General features: G+C 35.8%; 1 protein-coding gene, 1 long non-coding RNA gene and 1 pseudogene across 9 annotated transcripts in view; all 3 read right to left on the bottom strand.

The window, feature by feature from the left end:
• Window positions 1-17,739, bottom strand: part of LOC145966651 (uncharacterized) — a 29,956-nt gene extending 12,217 nt beyond the window's left edge. For 4 of the 8 annotated variants that reach the window (XR_014437113.1, XR_014437114.1, XR_014437109.1 and 1 more), the window contains exons 1-8: window positions 17,599-17,739; window positions 13,217-14,134; window positions 13,036-13,113; window positions 12,718-12,947; window positions 8,101-8,239; window positions 7,739-7,822; window positions 7,355-7,577; window positions 7,107-7,253 (exon numbers count right to left, since the gene is read on the bottom strand). Coding sequence is in view for 2 of the 8 variants with exons in the window: in XM_083090908.1 (XP_082947034.1) it covers window positions 8,665-8,688; window positions 12,718-12,947; window positions 13,036-13,113; window positions 13,217-14,069 (1,185 nt within the window). In the remaining 6 variants the exon portion in view is untranslated. Of the gene's footprint in view, window positions 1-7,106; window positions 7,254-7,354; window positions 7,578-7,738; window positions 7,823-8,100; window positions 8,689-11,503; window positions 12,175-12,717; window positions 12,948-13,035; window positions 13,114-13,216; window positions 14,135-17,598 lie in introns of those variants that run through there. The other 4 variants (XR_014437111.1, XR_014437112.1, XM_083090908.1 and 1 more) reach the window with 4 other exon arrangements.
• Window positions 9,625-10,566, bottom strand: LOC145966653 (uncharacterized). The gene is made up of 2 exons (XR_014437116.1): window positions 10,512-10,566; window positions 9,625-10,423 (listed from the first exon to the last, which is right to left on the bottom strand). It is a non-coding gene; the product is annotated as an uncharacterized LOC145966653 (long non-coding RNA).
• On the bottom strand, window positions 14,841-17,021 carry LOC145967134 (uncharacterized; annotated as a pseudogene).
• Window positions 17,740-20,011: the final 2,272 nt, after the last annotated feature.

Genomic DNA, 20,011 nt, shown 5'->3' with positions numbered 1-20,011 from the left:
GATTGTTTTACTGCAAAATTTTGGTGATTACGTGGAACGATTGTGGGACAAGCTTCCAGAATATATAAAGGCTGATTCGGAGGTTCGACAATATCGTTCGTGCATGCGACATTACAATCAGCCGTGGCAGCGAACGCACATCGACGGTCCGCCACCGTTAATAAAAGATTGCTACGAATGTCAGCGAGAATCGTAAGAGGTAGCGGTCTCTTAAATCGTGCGATAAACGCGCTTCCCATCGAATTACATATTCCCGGTTATCAGTTTTGCGGCCCGGGAACTCGATTAGAGAAACGATTGGCTAGAGGCGATCGAGGCATCAATCCATTGGACGCCGCTTATCGCGAGCACGACATTGCTTACTCGCGAAGCAACGACCTCGGCCAACGACACGTCGCAGATCGCATACTAGCTGCAAGAGCGCGAGAACGCATTACCGCGAGGGATTCGACTCTTGGCGAAAGAGCAGCCGCTACGACTGTTTGGGCGGCAATGAAGGCAAAGACAAAACTCGGCATGGGGATGAAAAAGCCATCGACGACAAAGAGGAGGAAAAAACGAATACTTCCAGTAGCGAAACGCGGTGGTACCACTTTTACCGTTGTTGGGAGTTGTCGGTTCTTTGGCCGGCGGTGCGGCGGGAATCGCAAAGGCGGTAAACGATAGCAAGGCGGCGCAACGTCAGCTGGAAGAGTTGCAGCGTCACAATCGCGCTATGGAAGGTCGCGGACTTTATCTCGCTCCGTACAAGCGTGGACAGGGATTCTCAACAAAGTCTAAGAGAAAAAAAAAACGTCAAAAAAACATTAAAAATGCCTACGGGTGCGACAACTAACGTGCAATTGGAACAATTGGCGAAACGTATGCACATACCGTTCTTTAGAGGTGTTTTCATGCGCAATAATTTACCAATAAGCGGTGTACGATGAAACGAGAGCGGTATCGTCAATTTGGATGACGTTGATGGTCCCGGTACTCATTGGGTAGCGTACGCAAAGAGGGGAGATCGTGTCGTATATTTCGACAGTTTTGGAAACCTTCAACCACCCAAGGAACTTGTGCGATATTTCGGACGAGTGAAAATTGAATACAATTATGCATCTTATCAAAGTTACAATCAGAGCATCTGTGGACAGTTGTGTTTAAAATTTCTTCAAACAGTCGACGATCAATTTAAAGCCTGACAATCCATCGTCACGACTCAGTATTCGTTCGACATGTCACTGACACTTACGTTGACTGGCAGAAGCAGCGTTCTCGCTGTAAGCTATTTTCCCGCTATAGATTTGACTGATGCCGATTACGAGCTTGGATTAACGGATTTTGAAACTTATCATACGATTCCAAACGTAAATTTTTCGAATAATAAATTTTACTTTGGCAACGACGACAAGGAAATTACGATTCCCGAAGGATCGTACGAATTGCACGCTATAAATGACTATCTCAAACGTGCAATTTTGCAAGATGAACACCTTTCCAGAGATGTTGAAAACGATTATGATGAGGAATATCCAATAGCGCTTCGCGCCAATCATAGCACGCTAAAGAGCGAAATCAAATGTGCCTACAGAATAAACTTTACCGAACCCGACAATGTAGGATCCTTGCTTGGATTCTCGTCGAATCGTATATTGCAACCTCGCGAGTGGTACGAATCGGACGAACCGGTTAATATTATAAACGTAAATATTATTCGTATAGAATGTAACGTGACTACTGGTGCGTACAGCAATGGCATGCGCGTACACACGATACATGAAATTTCACCGAGCGTACCGCCAGGATATAAGATATCGGAAACGCCGGCACAGATCATTTATCTGCCGATCATCGTACGGAGCATTACGGATTTAACGATACGTATTGTGGATCAAAGAGGTCGATTGCTCGATTTTCGAGGAGAGGAAATTACCGTAAGATTGCATATACGGCGGCGACAAACATAGTATGCTCGTGCTGAACGAAACGGAGCACGCGAGATACAACACTTTTACGAGGGACAATACTATTGCGGTATCGGGTGACAATAATAAGATAGCCATTAAAAAGAAGCTGAGCGCGTTGAATCGTGAATTTTTAAAATCATTGGGATTCATCGTACGAAAAGAATGATTGATATTTTGAATATCGGAGGTGAGCCAGTCTTTGACGATCGCATCGTCAAGATTGAGACTCATACGTACAATCCGTACGCCAATACGACGCTTGGATACAGCGACGAGATACGAATACCTATACAACATCAGGATTTGTACACGTTACCGTGCGAAAGCTTTCTTTACATCGAGGGAAGGTTTAATGTGCGTAAAGCGAATGAGGAAATGAAGGTTGTATTGGGAAACAATTGCGTCGCATTCATGTTTGATGAGCTTCGATACGAACTCGACGGAGTAGAGATTGATCGCAACAGAAATGTTGGAATAACTTCGACGCTCAAAAATTATGTCTCTCTAACGCACCAGAAAAGTATAAACTTGAAGAACGCTGCGTGGGATTTGACGTACAATGGTGACAAAAATTATTTCAACTATTGCGTACCGCTCAACATGTTGGGATTTTGCGAAGATTATAAACGCGTTGTGAATAACGCTCGTCACGAATTGATTCTGATACGTTCACGCAACGATAATAATTGCCTATTCGGACATCCATCGTCGGAAGCAGAGATTGAATTACTCAAGATACAATGGCGTATGCCTCATGTAATATTGAATGAGATTAATAAATTGTCGATGTTGCAAATGTTGGAACGCGGACGATACTTGAACATGAGTTTCAGATCTTGGGATCTATATGAATTTCCTCTGCTGCATAGCACGACTAAGCATTCATGGACCGTGAAAGCCGCCTCCCAGCTAGAGAAACCACGATATGTGATCTTTGCACTGCAAACTGGTAAAAAGAATTCAGTGTCACAAGATGTTACATTGTTCGACGACTGCAAATTGACCAACGTTAAACTCTATTTAAACTCGGAATTTTATCCCTACGATGATTTAAATTTAGATTTTGAAAAAAATAGATTCGCCGTTCTATTCGACATGTACTCTCGTTTTTGCAAATCTTATTACGGATGCGATAACAGCACCACGCTATTAACCATTTCAAAGTTTCTACATTGCGGTCCTCTCGCGGTCATTGATTGCTCGCGACAAAACGAGTCTGTCAAAACTGCTACCGTGGACGTGAGAATAGAGTTTGAATGCAGGGAAAATATACCGGCGAATACTACCGCCTACTGTCTCATCTTGCACGATCGGGTTGTCGAATATAATCCATTGACCAATGTAGTCCGCAAAATTACATAAGTCAGCAAATATCCCCTCCATTGCATATGAAAAATATAAAAGATTGAGATGTTTGACGATCGACATCAGTCTGCGATCGGATCTTGTCATCATGGCTGTGCCAACGTTTGTGGATCTACAAGGATTTATCGTTGGCAAAAATTTTGTCGTGAAGGAAGCTGCGGTTCTGAGAAAGGGATCCATACTTTCTCATTACATTTTTACATGTCCCGAACCATGGCACATGCTCACAAAATCTGAGAGATGTCAGGTTTTATGGTTGATGAAAAATCACCATGGATTATCGTGGAATGATGGACACGTTTCATATTGGAAATCGAAACGTTTAATTACGACAGCGGTGATGGGTGCAACGGGGAAGGATGATGATGCGTCACCTCTCGTGTACGTTAAAGGGCATGAAAAACGGCAATGGCTAGCCGATATACTGGACAATGATGCGAGAAACGATGTGATTATCGAAACTTTGGATGCAGATTATGAGGATGTAGCTTCTTTAAATAAGTTAGATGTTAAGAATACTGTACGTTGTGAAAATCATGTAAAAAATTGCGCTTTAGAAAATGTATTTAAGATTTATAATTGGTGGTTGAAACATCATGATTCATCGAATCCATATTTATAATAAATTGATGATGCAATATATTTTTATCGTCTTTCTTATTCTCTCCTTTCTTTCCTCATCTCTATCTATGTACGTGTGCAGTATCGTGTTTCCGTACGTGACACAGCTGCTACAGATATTGTATTTCGATACTACATGATGTACTACAGTACATGATAAAACATTTAAATATTTGATAATTGAATATAGTTTTACGTTCGATGACCGTTCGTTTCCGTTCGATGACCGTTCGATTACCGTTCAATTCCGTTCGATGACCATTCATTTCCGTTCGATGACCGTTCGATGACCGTTCAACGGGCGTTTGATGACCGTTAACGAGCGTTCGTTTCCGTTCAACGGGCGTTTGATGACCGTTCATTTCCGTTCGACGGGCGTTCGTTTCCGTTCGATTACCGTTCATTTCCGTTCGATGACCGTTCATTTCCGTTCGATGACCGTTCAATTACCGTTCGACGACCGTTTAACGAGCGTTCGTTTCCGTTCGACGGGCGTTCGATGACCGTTCATTTCCGTTCGATGGGTGTTCATTTCCGTTCGATGACCGTTCAATTACCGTTCGATGACTGTTCAGAGGGCGTTCGTTTCCGTTCGACGGGCGTTCGATTACCGTTCAATTCCGTTCGACGAGCGTTCGTTTGCGTTCGATGACCGTTCAATTACCGTTCGACGACCGTTCATTTCCGTTTGATGACCGTTCAATTACCGTTCGACGACCGTTCGTTTCCGTTCGACGAGCGTTCGATAGCCGTTCGACAGTCGTTCGTTTCTGTTCGATGACCTTTCGAGCAGGGTTGACGCATTATAGCGTTATATCATGCTAATTTGCGTGGGAACATGCATACTTTTGTCTTACGACACATTTTTGGTAAAGCGATAATGATACGTCCCTATTCTAAAGTTTCATACCGAGACGTTTGTCTCCTCGCAAAGTCGCGATATGATAATATTAATATTATATTATATACCACGCTGAGTTTCATGGGACCGTACTTTTGTCTTACGACACGTTTTTGATATGGTGATAATGTCGCATCTCTACTATAAAACCTCGTGCCGGGACCTCGTTCTCTCATCAGAAAGTTCTGAATCGTGTGCGTGTCAAAGTCAAATTAAAAAAAATAATGGATAGCATTTTGGAAAATTACTCAGGGTGGAAGCAATATTTCTTCGACCTGCTCTGTGTTTTGCTCGTTAAGCTGGCCTTCCATTGGGAGGTAAGTATTACATTTGCGAATATTTAAAAAAAAAAATGTGCGTGTATTTATACTAATTATATTTTTTTAATGTAGTCCCAGGATGAGGTTCAAATCCCTCGGTTTATGAATATCCGGCGCCGGCAGTGGGTGCGAACGGAGCGTCGGGCAAGGAGATATGAACTCTCCTATATGTGGGGTGACACCCCGGAGAGTCCCCAGGACGAGGAAGACATCTTTGACTTGCGGCGGCTCTTTGGGGAGGAGCCCTACGCGGAAGAGGAGATTTGGGTGCCCGGGGAGATTCGGGCGCCCAATGGCATTACATATAATGGATACAGATGTAAGTACATATTTTTCCTTCTATAAGTTTTATTGTGACTAGGTTTTTTATTAATACATCTTTCCTCTTTTTCTGTTCCAGAAGCGGCCTCCCTTTAGCCCGGCACATCGCCCCCTCCACCTTATATATTTTTTAAAATTTTATTTCTTATATTATTATTATTATTATTTTTTTTAATTTTATATCATATATTATTATATATTAAGCGCACACATACACACACACACACACACACACACACAAAATTGTATAATACACGCACACATTTAAATAAATTTTATATTTTAATTTAAAAAAAAAGAAATGTATTTATTTACGCGCCTCTCCTTGCGCTCCCATCCTTTGCGTCTCTCTTGCGCTAGTTGTAAGAATTTATCGTTCTCTCTCTCTCTTTCGTACGCGCTATCGTTCTAACAATAAGTCTCGCGTTAGTTGTAAGTCTCGCGATATCTTCGTTCTCGCTCGCACGCGTTATCTTAACTATTATCGTTCTCTTTCGTATGCGTTCTCTTCGCGATATTATCGTTCTCTCTCATTCACATGCTCATCGCTATCACTCACTTACCTTTGCGTCGTCCTTCTCCCACCTATGCAGCATCTTACAATGCGTCGTCCTTGTTCCACGTGACGTCATCCTTGTCGTATGTTGATGTCGTCCTTGTCACACTTGATGCCATCCTTGTCGCACTGTCCTCTTCACACACTTTACGCTATCCTTTTCAAACCAGTGCACCGTCCTTCTCACACGTGGACATATCGCGGGCCCGCCGCGGATCCCCCCTTCCCGCGCGGACCCCCTCGTCCATCGGTCGCGCCGCGGATCCCCCCTACCCGCGCGGACCCCCTCGTCCATCGTTCGCGCCGCGGGTCCCCCCCATCCCCGCGCGGACCCCCTCGTCCACCGGTCGCGCCGCGGACCTCCCCCCTACCCGCGCGTGACGTCACTCCCCGCACGTGACGTCATCATCCCCGCGTGACGTCATCACCCCCCGCACGTGACGTCATCATCCCCGCGTGACGTCATCATCCCCCGCACGTGACGTCATCATCCCTCGCATGACGTCACCCCCACCCCCGCGTGACGTCATCCCCCGTGACGTCACCCCCCCGCCGGTTCCCCCTCGCCCCTCACCCCCCCTCGGAGCCCCTGGGTTAGAACCGGCCTAGACTCACTACTAACGTCGTTTATGTTATTTATTGAATTTTAATAAAGATTCATTACTGTGTCAGCGTTCATAGAAAAAGAGTGCAAGAGGAGACTGAATTTATTGATAATGTGACAAATGAATTTGGAAAGCAACCAAGACGGCTCAAGTTTTTGTTCAAACATTGATTTTTCTAAAATTGATTTCCCAAAGGCTTATTACAAATGTTAATTAATATTTAACCATTGCATTTTTGTTTAATTGAAAAAATTATCGATATTATTCTATATTACATGATTTTTTTATTGAATTTTTTCTCTGTCTCTTCCCCACTTATTTCATAGGCCAGGGCCAGGGGGGGTGCAAGTGCACCGCTTTGCACCCCCCTCCCGGCGCCCATGATTATCAGATATATATATTGTAAGTATTATCAGATATATATATTGTTATCAATATATTTTACAATATTTGTATATTGCTACTTACAATTTCCTGTGTAGGACATATATTAGATGGAGATACACTAGGGGCAATATTAGATGTGGAAATTTCCTCAGCAAAGCAATCTTCTAGCTTATTAGAATTAGATGTGAAATCCGTATCTCTCCATACATCTTCATGTTTTTTATTATCCTATATTAATTGTAATTAAATACATTAATTTATAATTATAAAAAATAATCGTATTTTTTATTTAGTATTTAATTTATTAAAATGTTTATATATGCATTTACTTCTTTGTTTTTTGAAATGTTGGAATTATTAAAAATAGTAGGAATCGCAGATTTTTTAATATCCTTTTTGATAATTTAATTGATTCTTTGATTGATTGGTTGATAATTATTTTCAGTAAAATGTTCACTACAAATATATATTTCTTTTGGTGTTTTCTTAATATAAAGAGAAATTGCAGCGAGCCATTTTGTACGTCTTTGTACTTCTTTGTTGCTTGGCAATCTATATTATAAATATATTATAAAATTATTACATATATTATTTATATTATAAAATATATTATTATTTTAAATATGAGAGTGTAAATACAAGAAAAAAATACTTTTATATATTTTATTAAATATATATTACAATATAATAAAAGATACTCTTTGTAGATTTACTTGTAAAAACTAATATTTATAGAATTTTCTTGATATTTTCCACAATTTTGAATGGGACATTTTTTGCCCATTTTGATGACATTTCTGAAATAAATAGGTTATAATAATTCTATAACTGTTTCTGTCGTTAAGTAAAATTTATGATTAATGTATTTTTGTGTTAAATTATTGTAAGTAAAAATTATTTGTATATACCCAGGTAGCAGAATGACGTCAAATGACATCTTAATAACGTTTTAATGACGTCATTGTACGTCATTAAGACGTCTGGAGACGTCATCTTGCTACCTGGGTAATTTATATATCATTATATAACATATATATTATTATTAAAAAATTTAGTTTACCATACATGTACGCACATGTATACCTCTTTCAACACTGATCATCACTCTCAACACATATGCACTGAACGTAGCCAATGTTTTCAGCTCGAAGAGTATGACGATAGAAAAGGACAGGTATTGTTCCACTTTTCCCTCTCGCTTGTCCCGTTTTCTCCTACGGCAGTGCACATTCCAGTATAGTATAAGGTTTGTTCGCGTCGCATGCTCCAATGTACACCAGAGAACACTTGAATCCACGGTCTTACATACAGGTCTGGAAACTCCGGTGGTGGGGAAGGTCTCACTTAGTGTGTCCGTTTTTCGGGAGTTCACAGTTTGCCTGCTAGGTTCGCTGCGATCTAGAAGTCGCATTTAGACGTATGTTAGAGAGAGAACGACTACTGCCGTCTATCTCTGTCTCTCTCGCTCGTATTGCGACTTCTAGTCGAAAAACGGACACACTAAGTGAGACCTCCCCCACCACTAAAAAAGGCCTGAGTTTCCAGACCTGTATGTAAGATCGTGCTTGAATCACAGGTAAGATGGCGGTTAGAGCAGATGAGTTTATGTGCACCAACGCAGAGAGAAGACTGAGAGGTGTCATGGCCCGCTTTTAGGTGATCCCTGAAAGCGATCCCAGTGAGAAATAAGAAGTCGAAATGATATCGAAATGATATTGAAATTTATTCATCGATAAGAGGTAAAAATCCAATATCGATTCGAGATTTAAACGGACTTAGTTTCGAGAAATTTTCTACATCAAAATCAACTCGATTTTAAGCAATTTTTGACATCAAAAGCAGCTAAATTTCGATTAATTTTTAACATCAAAACTTATGCTCAATTTCTCACATATCACAGTGCAGGTGCTTATTGGTACATGAGCCTTTCAATTGAAGATTAATAGAATCTGAAATCTTATTTTTGAATCATACGAAAAATTTTTGTATACAAAAGTGACACTGCGCAGTTCCTGATTAATGTATATTTTTCAAAACAATACACCAATCAGGAATAGTACACTTTCGCATACAAAAAATTTTATGATTTTGAAAATAAGGCTCCTGCAGTATTTCCAAAAATCCATTAATTTTTTAATTATTATGTAAGACACTCATTGCATATTCTTATCTTTTACCAATATAACTAAACACGATCGTAAGAAAATCGCTTCAATGTTTATTCAGATGGAATAAAAAGGCAGGTAACTAAATTATGGACAAGTAATTAAATTATAGAAAATAGTCATTCTTGCATTTTTTATATTTTCCCTTAAAAACAAACATTTAATAAAATAGCTCTTCTCTTAAAATTAAAAAATTAAACATAATAATTTGCTTTGTCTAACATCATAACATAACTAAGAAATATTGCAAAAACTTAAATTATAAAAAATACTAGTCATTCTTGCATTTTTTATATTTTCTCTCAAAAGCAAACATTTAATAAAATAGCTCTTCTCTTAAAATTAAAAAATTAAACATAATAATTTGCTTTATCTAACATCATAACATAACTAAGAAATATTGCAAAAACTTAAATTATAAAAAATACTAGTCATTCTTGCATTTTTTATATTTTCTCTCAAAAGCAAACATTTAATAAAATAGCTCTTCTCTTAAAATTAAAAAATTAAACATAATAATTTGCTTTGTCTAACATCATAACATAACTAAGAAATATTGCAAAAACTTAAATTATAAAAAATACTAGTCATTCTTGCATTTTTTATATTTTCTCTCAAAAGCAAACATTTTATAAAATATCCAGGTAGCAGAGTGACGTCAAATGACATCTTAATAACGTTTTAATGATGTCATTGTACGTCATTAAAACGTCTGGAGACGTCATCTTGCTACCTGGGTAGCTCTTTAAATTAAAAAACTAAACATAATAATTTGTTTTGTCCAATATCATAACATAATTAAGAAATAAGCGTTGAGAAAAGCTCTCTTTAAATTAACAATAATTAGAAAAAATACAATAGGCAATAGAGAGCAAGAGAATTAAATTTAACTTAAAGTAAATAATCAGAAAATATAATTCATTTAAGTTGTACAAAAAACTAAAAACACGGTAATAGAAATAAGTACATGAAAAGGCGAACGTTTCTGGCTCTCGTTTGAGCCTTCTTCAGCGCATTAACAAACGGTACAAATTTAAATACGTAATATCTTAAAATCGGACAGACAATTCAATGCTACGCAACCAATCGTCGGTGGATCCTGTACAAGTAGACCCGAGACGCATCGTTGGTGGTCTCGCATTCACCGTAAAAGGCTCCATGGTGGTTGAGCCAAAAGTCTTCTGCGGAATACTTATTACCAATTTCCGACCTGATAATGATACCAATCATATCCTAAAAAGTGGCACGATACAAGTGTACAAAAGAGATTATGTAAATGCACTTAACTAAAACACTTTGACGTTGATCTTATCACACTTACAGAGAGAGAACATTCGGTAAAAATATTAAAACGGATGAAAGCAACAGTGTCTTTCTGAAGTCAGACGGTTAATGTGTGGAACTCTCGAGACATATTGTTTATATACAATTGCATGACTTTTAAATTTTCGGAAGCTTATTTATTATGTCCTGATATAAGGCCGGTAGGTTATCTGTGTCTGTCTGCAAATTCAAACCATTCTTTTGTCTTTTAATATGAAGCATTTCTGAAATCAATCTTTTGCTGTAGTATGGAACCTCCTCCAAAATTTCAACATCGTTCCAGCAAAATTCATGATCAAAAAGAAGTCTGTGGTTAGTGATCACGGAATAATTAGTTACATTCCTATTAATTTGTGATCTATGTTCAGATATTCTGGTCCAAAGACAAAAGAATGGTTTGAATTTGCAGACAGACACAGATAACCTACCGGCCTTATATCAGGACATAATAAATAAGCTTCCGAAAATTTAAAAGTCATGCAATTGTATATAAACAATATGTCTCGAGAGTTCCACACATTAACCGTCTGACTTCAGAAAGACACTGTTGCTTTCATCCGTTTTAATATTTTTACCGAATGTTCTCTCTCTGTAAGTGTGATAAGATCAACGTCAAAGTGTTTTAGTTAAGTGCATTTACATAATCTCTTTTGTACACTTGTATCGTGCCACTTTTTAGGATATGATTGGTATCATTATCAGGTCGGAAATTGGTAATAAGTATTCCGCAGAAGACTTTTGGCTCAACCACCATGGAGCCTTTTACGGTGAATGCGAGACCACCAACGATGCGTCTCGGGTCTACTTGTACAGGATCCATCGACGATTGGTTGCGTAGCATTGAATTGTCTGTCCGATTTTAAGATATTACGTATTTAAATTTGTACCGTTTGTTAATGCGCTGAAGAAGGCTCAAACGAGAGCCAGAAACGTTCGCCTTTTCATGTACTTATTTCTATTACCGTGTTTTTAGTTTTTTGTACAACTTAAATGAATTATATTTTCTGATTATTTACTTTAAGTTAAATTTAATTCTCTTGCTCTCTATTGCCTATTGTATTTTTTCTAATTATTGATAATTAAGAAATATTACACAAATTTCACAACTTTTTGTGTATAGTACATATGAACTCAATCTCATATGATTAGCTAAAGTGATATATGAGAATAACAATAATAATATAATAAGTAATAATAGCATGTTCTAACATATATATATGTAATAACATGTTGTTAATAAAATGCTTTAAGAATATTTATAACAATCAATCACCCAGATAAGCCCTGTATCACTGGAATTACATAAGATAGATAACTAAAATAACATTCAAATACGTTCCCTGACATTATATTAGGGATCAAAACGGTAAGAATTAGAGACCATTCTCTTGCAGATTCCGTAATGACACAAGCTAAACATTATATCAAACGCTTGATTGATGCTCGTTTAAATAAATTAAGTAATTCGATATTCATAGGCTTGGAATCGCTTAAGAAGTGTTGCGTATAAGATTGAGTTTATATGTACCATACGCTTTGAAAAAAAAAGGATAAAAATTAGCCTTATGTTTATTAACTTTATTCTACTTCTCTCTTAATGATTTAGAGACATGTTTTTACTCCTTTTTCCAAAAGAATCATCCTCCTGCTTTCTCCATGAACTATTGGTCAGCCATGTTTACAAAAACATTAAAAACAAAAAACGTGGTGAAAATTCCTTCAGAATTTTTTCAAATATCCTAATTAAATAGTACAGTTCAACATTGAGCAATCTTTTTTTAATAATGTATAGGATATAGATATAAATATATACAGAAAATCACACTCTAAGGGAAGCTTTTGATAGCAAGTTTATGCCACAAACTACTACACAAATACTTAAAATTTTGATCAAATAAATACTTATTAAATATTTTTCAAGATAAATAAAATGTTTTAGCAGAAAAGGATTATTTATTGATTATACGATTTATTGATTATTGATTAACGCGGACATTGGCCGCGTTCAGCAAAACAAATTTTAGTAATTGCTTGATAGCAATCAAACTAATTGACTCTTACTTTTTACCAACAAATCAACATCAAGTCTTAATAAAATGACAACTCAACATCAGTTGTTCTGCTGAACGTGGTCATTTCTCTACAAAGCAGCCATATTTTGCTTAAGAATACATCAATACTACATGAAGAAAAATTGTACTCACTGCCCCAGTTAGATTACTATCATTAGCTAGGAATTTCTCCATGCTATTCAATTCTTCAAGTGTGCTAATAGGCAATGGAGGCATATCATAAGGACGCTTTATGACTTTGTTTCCTGGAATAATGAAATGGCACAGATTCTCCTGGTTCATAATAGATATATCAAGTTTACTGCTCATTCTTCTGATCTCTTTCTTGCAGTCCATCATGATTTTTTGTAATGCGGTTATTTCTAGAAGTGATAGACGATAGAGAAATTAATTGTAAAAAAATAGAAAAAAAAAGTCGGACAATTTAATAGATCACATGAAAAAATCCACCTTTGCACGAAATAGATTGTACTGAGCTGTCTGTAATAGAATTTCCCTTCGACGAAGAGTATTCTGTACCTGTAGAGTCTAAAAATAAAACAATTATGATATTAACAAGCTGATAGAAATAATACACTCTTGTCTATAAAAATAATGGTTTTAGAAAAAGACAGTAAATAAAAGAACTTACTAAAACTAAGAGAACGACGATGATTGTCTTTATTTTGTACAAGATTGGATTTTCGTACAGATGCAGAGGATTTGCTCGACAGAGTATCAGGCGAGTCAGGACATCGTATAGTAGTATTTATAGAATTTGATGAATGTTCGTCCATGCTAATTTGTTTGACCGATGTATTAATACAGCTTGTATTAATACAAGAGCTTAATTCATTTGTCATTATCGAAGAACTCTTGTTTGGAAATCTTTTCTTATTCTGTGATGTTAGCTTGTAAACTTTGTTCTTTTCTTCTTCTTGCAAACTTTGGTGTGAACTTGAACAAAGTGTTACATTATGTAAGGCAGACTCATTTTGCTTATTGTTTGGTTCAGAATACTCTCTCTGGTTTTCTTTATCTTTATTGTATGAGGAACAATTCTTTTTATCTCCAATTGTTTTCTTTTTTTCAGATGTCTGCTCTTTTAGACTTTTCAATTTTTGAAGAAGTTCAGAATTTTTATCATATAAACCTGAATCAGAGGCTGTCTTAATAGAGATTTTATTTTGTTTACACTTGGATTCACGAACAGAGGATGTGTCTTTTTCACGATTCTCTTGCAAAACAATGTTTTGTGTTATCTTAGGGTGTTGCTTAGATATTAAATATTTTGAAAAATTTTGTGATTCTTTACATGGTGAGCCAACATAGTCATCAAATAATAGCACCTGAGGAGGTGGAGGTATCTTCTTTTCAAGCTTATGTCTCATCCTTTTGTTTTTCCTCTTGTCATCTGAGTTTGAGTCTGATTGTGAGCCTGAGTCCGACGAGTGTAGTAGTATTGCTGCCCTTCTCTTTTTCCTCTTTCCCTGCCCAAATTCCATTTCTGTTTCATAGTTTGAATCTTTAACGTATTCTTTGCATACCAGACAGGCTTTCAAGTAGGTGTCTATAACAAGTTTAATAATTAAAAAGACTTGTAAAACCAAGCCTAAAGGATTGATGAATGCTAGAGAGGCATGCACGAATGTATAAAAATGTAATTCCGTAAGATAGAATTAGCAATTATACAAAACACAACATTAGACATTTTAGCAGTTGTAAAACTACAAGAAATTTAATGTTTATTTACGCTTTAGGGTGAAAAAGAAGCATCTTTACACTTAGTGTTTTTAGGCAATGAGAAAAGTATCGGATCGAAGGGTCTGAATAGCTCAGTGGTTGAGAGCAGTCGCCCGGCAAGCGAAAGATTCGAGTTCGATTCCCGATTCAGCGACTTTCGGACCGATATTTTTCTCGCCTACTTCCATCTAGGGGGGTTAGAGGGGAATTTGTTGGAATTAAATCTCAAACCAAGAGATTATTCCAAGTAAAGTCTTGATCATTACGCAATTACATCCGCGATAAGCTCTTATTATCCGAATATTAATATAACATATTTTATATTCGAGAGCCGACATCAAGAAATTTAATGTATATGTAAATAAAATTGCACAGATTTATATACATTTAATTTAATAAGATTATTTTAGTTGCTTTCCAATTAGGAAATTGTAAATATCGAAATAAGTAATGTAAATTAAATTGTATTTAGCAAAGATTATCAATTAAAATAAGGATTATCATAAAGATAAGGAAAAGAAAAAAAATAGAGGCATAGAAAGAAGACATGTGTATGTGCGTTTGCGTGTATGTGAATAAAACTTATCTATATACAAGAGAAAGAAGTAGAACGTAGAAAGAAAGTAGAAGAAAGAATTACTAATAAAAGAAAGGACTAGAAAGCAATAGAGGAATACATACATAAGATTCTCTATATGGAATTAGCCAACACTTAGCTTTTATATCACTTATAGGAAAAATTTTTCTTTGCTCATTCTTATGAGATACTTTAAATATTGCCAGAACAGATGAGGAAATAGGATACTGATAAAAATCTTCAGCTCTGAGAAATGCATTACCAATCAGAAACACTCGATCCTCTCTTTGTACTATATTTACAATTGTAATAATTTCTCCAGTATTAATCCTAACACATGAATCCTTTCTGTTCAACAAACAGCACAACATTGTTAATGATAATTCGTCGATACTGTTCGCCATCCAGAACTTCATTAGCATAAAAATGTCGCATTGAAAGCGCAATTTGATTGTTCTTTATATCTAAAATAATATCAATATTTTCACTACTCTCTAGATCGCGAAATGCAGCTTGTTGTAATGGTTTATAGCCAGATTTAAGAGATGCTTTGAGATTCTTTAACTTATTTTCAAACACAAAAGCACTAAAACTTTCAAGATCTCCATTAAGATAACATTCTTGAGCTAAATGACATAAATTGTGAACATTGTAAACAATAAATTTCTGGCCATAAATTTTAGCAGAGTGAGATATAAATATATTTAAAAATTTTTCAGCATAATGGCAGAAAGTCTGCACAAGAGATGGACTTGAAAGAATAAAAATAGCACAATGAAGCAACAAGAAATGCTTATAAATATTCTCATTTAAATGATCTTTCAACACTATTATTCCATCATAAAGTAATAATCTCCTAAATTCTGTGGCTTTATAATAATGTAATTCATTAAAATTTCTAGGCTTTCGATTAAAATCCTGTGGACAAGTAGTCTTTCCTACTAGCAACTCAGCAGATATTTTTGACACAGTGCTTACGTGTAATTTCCATGGCCCATTCCACTTTTGCCAGACCAATAGTAATCTTCTGAATACACCTAGATAGACCAAATGCATTCCATCAAGTGGAAATTGCGATACCGATTCCAAGTTCTTCAAGTGGAGAATTATGTCGATGATGATTTGGCTGGTTCCAATTGGCAAATGATTCATCTGTTCTAATAGGATCACTAAGATTGGGATATGTCATTCTGTTATCTACCCATTCACCTTCTACTGTACACTTTTCACAGGCAAAATATGCACCATGTTCTACAATCCCTTTCATCAATGAGCGAGCAGGAGCATCACAGATGAAGTTTTTAATGCAAAATTCAAATCTCTGACCATTAAACATATATCCATTCTCTTGCAAGTTATGAACTTCCTTAACAAAGTAGTACAAAAATTGATGAAGATCAGGCACAATTGCACTTCGAAATAATGTCAATGAAATGACAAAGGGCTGATTTTTAACACCAACAAGTCTACCAAGAAGAGGCCAGAAGTGTTCTCGGGAACTTTTAAAAAGAGGTAACTCATCTGAATTGACATCAATGACAATTCTCTTATGAAGTTTTAGATAATTCTCAAGATTCATGGAATTTAAATTTGCAGTAATACTTTTATACCAAAGTTGACCTCCATTAATTTGTATTATTTGAATGTTTGAAGGAGTGTCAAGCAAAGTATTATATGACAAAGGAATGTCAGGAAACAAAGGTTTCAATTTAACTAACAACAAGTCAAGTTTTCGCATTGAAAGCAAACCACTCTCCAAGGCCCAAATACGCAATACTTTAGTAAGATAAGCTTCCTTTTCTCTCTCATTCTCAAAATGAAGTTTAATTTGATCATTAGAATTTCCATTTGAATTTGCAGATTCGATAGATCCTGAATCTTTACTATCACATCCATCACTAATATCATTATTGAAATGAGCATCATTATCACTGACATCGACATCATTACTTGAATGATTACTTTCATTAAAATTATTATCATAATTATCATTTCCAACCTCATTTCTGTTTACATCTTCTTACATGTTCTTTTTCAGCTTGCCTACGTAATACATCTGAATTATTAGAAACTGCTGCAGTGTAATCCTCCTGCATTCTAGCTTCTTGTACAATGTTATCTCTACTTTGATTTTCATCTTCTGAACTGAAACAGTCTTATAATAAATCAACGAAAGATTCACGAAGAATCGAAGAAATCCTTTCAAGTCTTGCTCTTTTGTACTCTGCTTTGTTGATCCTTCTCTCAAGCTTTCTTTTAAAATACCTGATCTTAAAAATAAATTAAAAAGAAAAAGTTGAATCCTCAATATAAGTAACAAACATCCTCAATATAAGTGATATAAGTAATATAAATAATATGTAAAAGAACAATATTAAGTATTTTATTTAGAAATATTTTTTCTTTGCCTGTATTGAGGAATATTCATCCAACTTTTTCTTTTCAATTTATAGTGTCAAGTGAATCAAAAGTTGTGTTGCCCTTACTTTGTTGATCCTAACCTTATACAACTTGGAATATACACGCTGGAACATATACGCTGACTAACATTAAATCCCTTGCTTAAATAAACATAATGAAGAGTAAGATTTTTAATTTTTGTAGAATAATAAGAGTGTTACAGGAATTATGAGGACTTAATTTGAAACACTGTCTGACACCGTATGTACTTTTATGCGAGTACAAAAGAATGAATTATATTATATTATACTTACTCGTTTATTATCTTCGTTGTCCATTGTAAGATGATAAATAACAAGCAAGATAAATCCAATGTCAAGACAAGTGAGAATAATTAAAATATAGATGATACTTAGCGAACTACCACATATGCCGCCACAGTGCACAGTGTATCGAGGTTAGGATGGGCAACATAATTCTGTAGAATCGATATATCATCAACCGCAATATCGATTTATTTAAGGCCGATATTCATATAGGTCGATTTTATATTTAAAATCATTTTAAGTAGTCTAATATGTTGTGTCTTAGTACAGTCCAAAACGCCATAGAAAAAATATTAGGAATAGAGGAATTAATATTAGAAATAGAAAAAAGAAAGATCTTTTTTTCTTTCCTTTTTTTCTTATTCTTAATGTTTAATATATTTTAATTCTTATATTTCTAATATTTTCTCTATTGTGCGTTGATTAGCCTAAAATCACAGAGATATTAGCATTATCTCTAAGACATTATTTTAGACAGTCTTGAAATAAAAACGAGCTAATAAATACATGGATCTAGATATTTTTTATATTGATACAAAAAAAGTTTTAAAAGTGATACAAAATAAAAATACGTAAAACCTGCGACATTGCTTTTGTGTTAATTTGCATGAGAACTAATCGTAAGAATCACTCGATCAGTAAAACATGACTTGTCAAATCAACATCAAATTGATGTCGAATCGATGAGTTATTTCAACATTGAATCGAAAGTATCATATTGATATCATTTCGATCTCGAATCAAGATTTTACGTATAAACAGATGTGCGCAGAATTGCAACAATAAAATTGAATAAAACAGTAGCAGAAGCATCTATTTATGTATTGTCAGTTCATTTAAGGCTACTCGAAAATAAATCGAAATTCAAACAAACATCGAGTTTTTTTACCCTTGCTAGCGCTATCGAGCTAGCTTCGACGTCCAAGACGTCGTTTTGACATCATTTCGATATTAGTTTTCTCACTGGGATACGCCCTCTGTGGACCTTAAAAACGTGCACCTAAACTACGAAGCCAAGGTGCACGAATGTTCTCAGAGGGTAACATATAAGGTGCACAATTTCTGGTTCTGTTCCGTGTTATGTGCACAAAATGTCGGTAGCACCAGTGCTGTATAGCAAGGTGCTTACGTATATCAACCGACACGGTAGCGTCGCGACGCCAAGTACATAAAAAAACAGACCGAGCATTGAAAGTCATTGGCCGGTATTCATAGTCCGTTCTTATATTTAAGATTGTCTTAAGAACCCATTCAACCAATCAAATAGCTGCAATGCGGTCATTGATTGGTTGAATGGGTTCTTAAGACGATCTTAAATATAAGAACGGACTATGAATACCGGCCATTGTTCTCGATCCGAGCATTGAGAGTCACTGTTCTCGACGCGGCGCTACCAAGTACCTTATCCGGAATTTTGGGTCTTATAAACTTTCGATTAAAATATCTCAAGAACTAAAGTTGTAATCATAAATCTAACGGCACTTTTATTATATAATATGAGTATAGACTTTTGATTGCGACCAGTTTGAATAAGATTGGTGCAGTCAATCCCGAGAAATAATGATCGCATATCAGAATTGTGACATTTTTCGTTTTCCATCATGTTCATTTTCAGGTTCAGGTTCAGACTCACGTACATATGCTCGCACGCACACACGTAAAGCGAGTTTGTCCCTCAAGGCACGTTTGCAGCGCTCATGTCGATTACTTTGTCGAGTGTGCAAATACGCCTTAAGAAATAAGATTAAATGTATATGTGCGTGCATACACGTGTAATACGTGTGTATGTGTGTGCATACGTGTGAAAGATTAATTTATCGTATAGTAATTTTCAAAAATCACCCCTTGAGAGATGGAAATTAATATCTCAGGAACGTAAAAATATGGAACTTATTTGATTAAATAAAATTTCTAAAAAAATAATTGTCATATAATAACAATTTTGAAAAATAGTAATAATTTAGAAACAATCCCTTGAGGGTGAAATCTAATATTTCAGAAACGGTGCACCATAAAAATATAAAACTTGTACTGTTAGTTAAAATTTCTACAAAGATTAATTTAACGTATAATAATAATTTTTAAAAACCACCCCTTGGGGGTGAAATCTAATATTTCAAAAACGGTGCACCACAAAAATATAAAACCTGTACTATTAGTTATGACTTGTAGAAAGACTAATTAAGCGTATAATAATAATTTTTAAAAACAACCCCTTGGGGGTGAAATCTAATATTTCAGAAACGGTGCACCACAAAAATATAAAATCTGTACTGTTACCCTGGCGAAAATAAGAAACTTTATAAAGCGTTAACAACCATTGAGTGAGGGTTTTCTGAGAGTTTATATGCTTTTCAAACTTTGTAAGAGCACTTACATAACGCTGTTGGGTTTTGAATGC

This window comes from Camponotus vicinus, unplaced genomic scaffold (genome assembly GCF_025532165.1).
Source record: "Camponotus vicinus isolate PSW18456_S1 unplaced genomic scaffold, iyCamVici1.0 SCAF_2, whole genome shotgun sequence".
Classification (NCBI taxonomy): domain Eukaryota; kingdom Metazoa; phylum Arthropoda; class Insecta; order Hymenoptera; family Formicidae; genus Camponotus; species Camponotus vicinus.
This window is presented reverse-complemented; position numbering and strand designations above follow the sequence as displayed.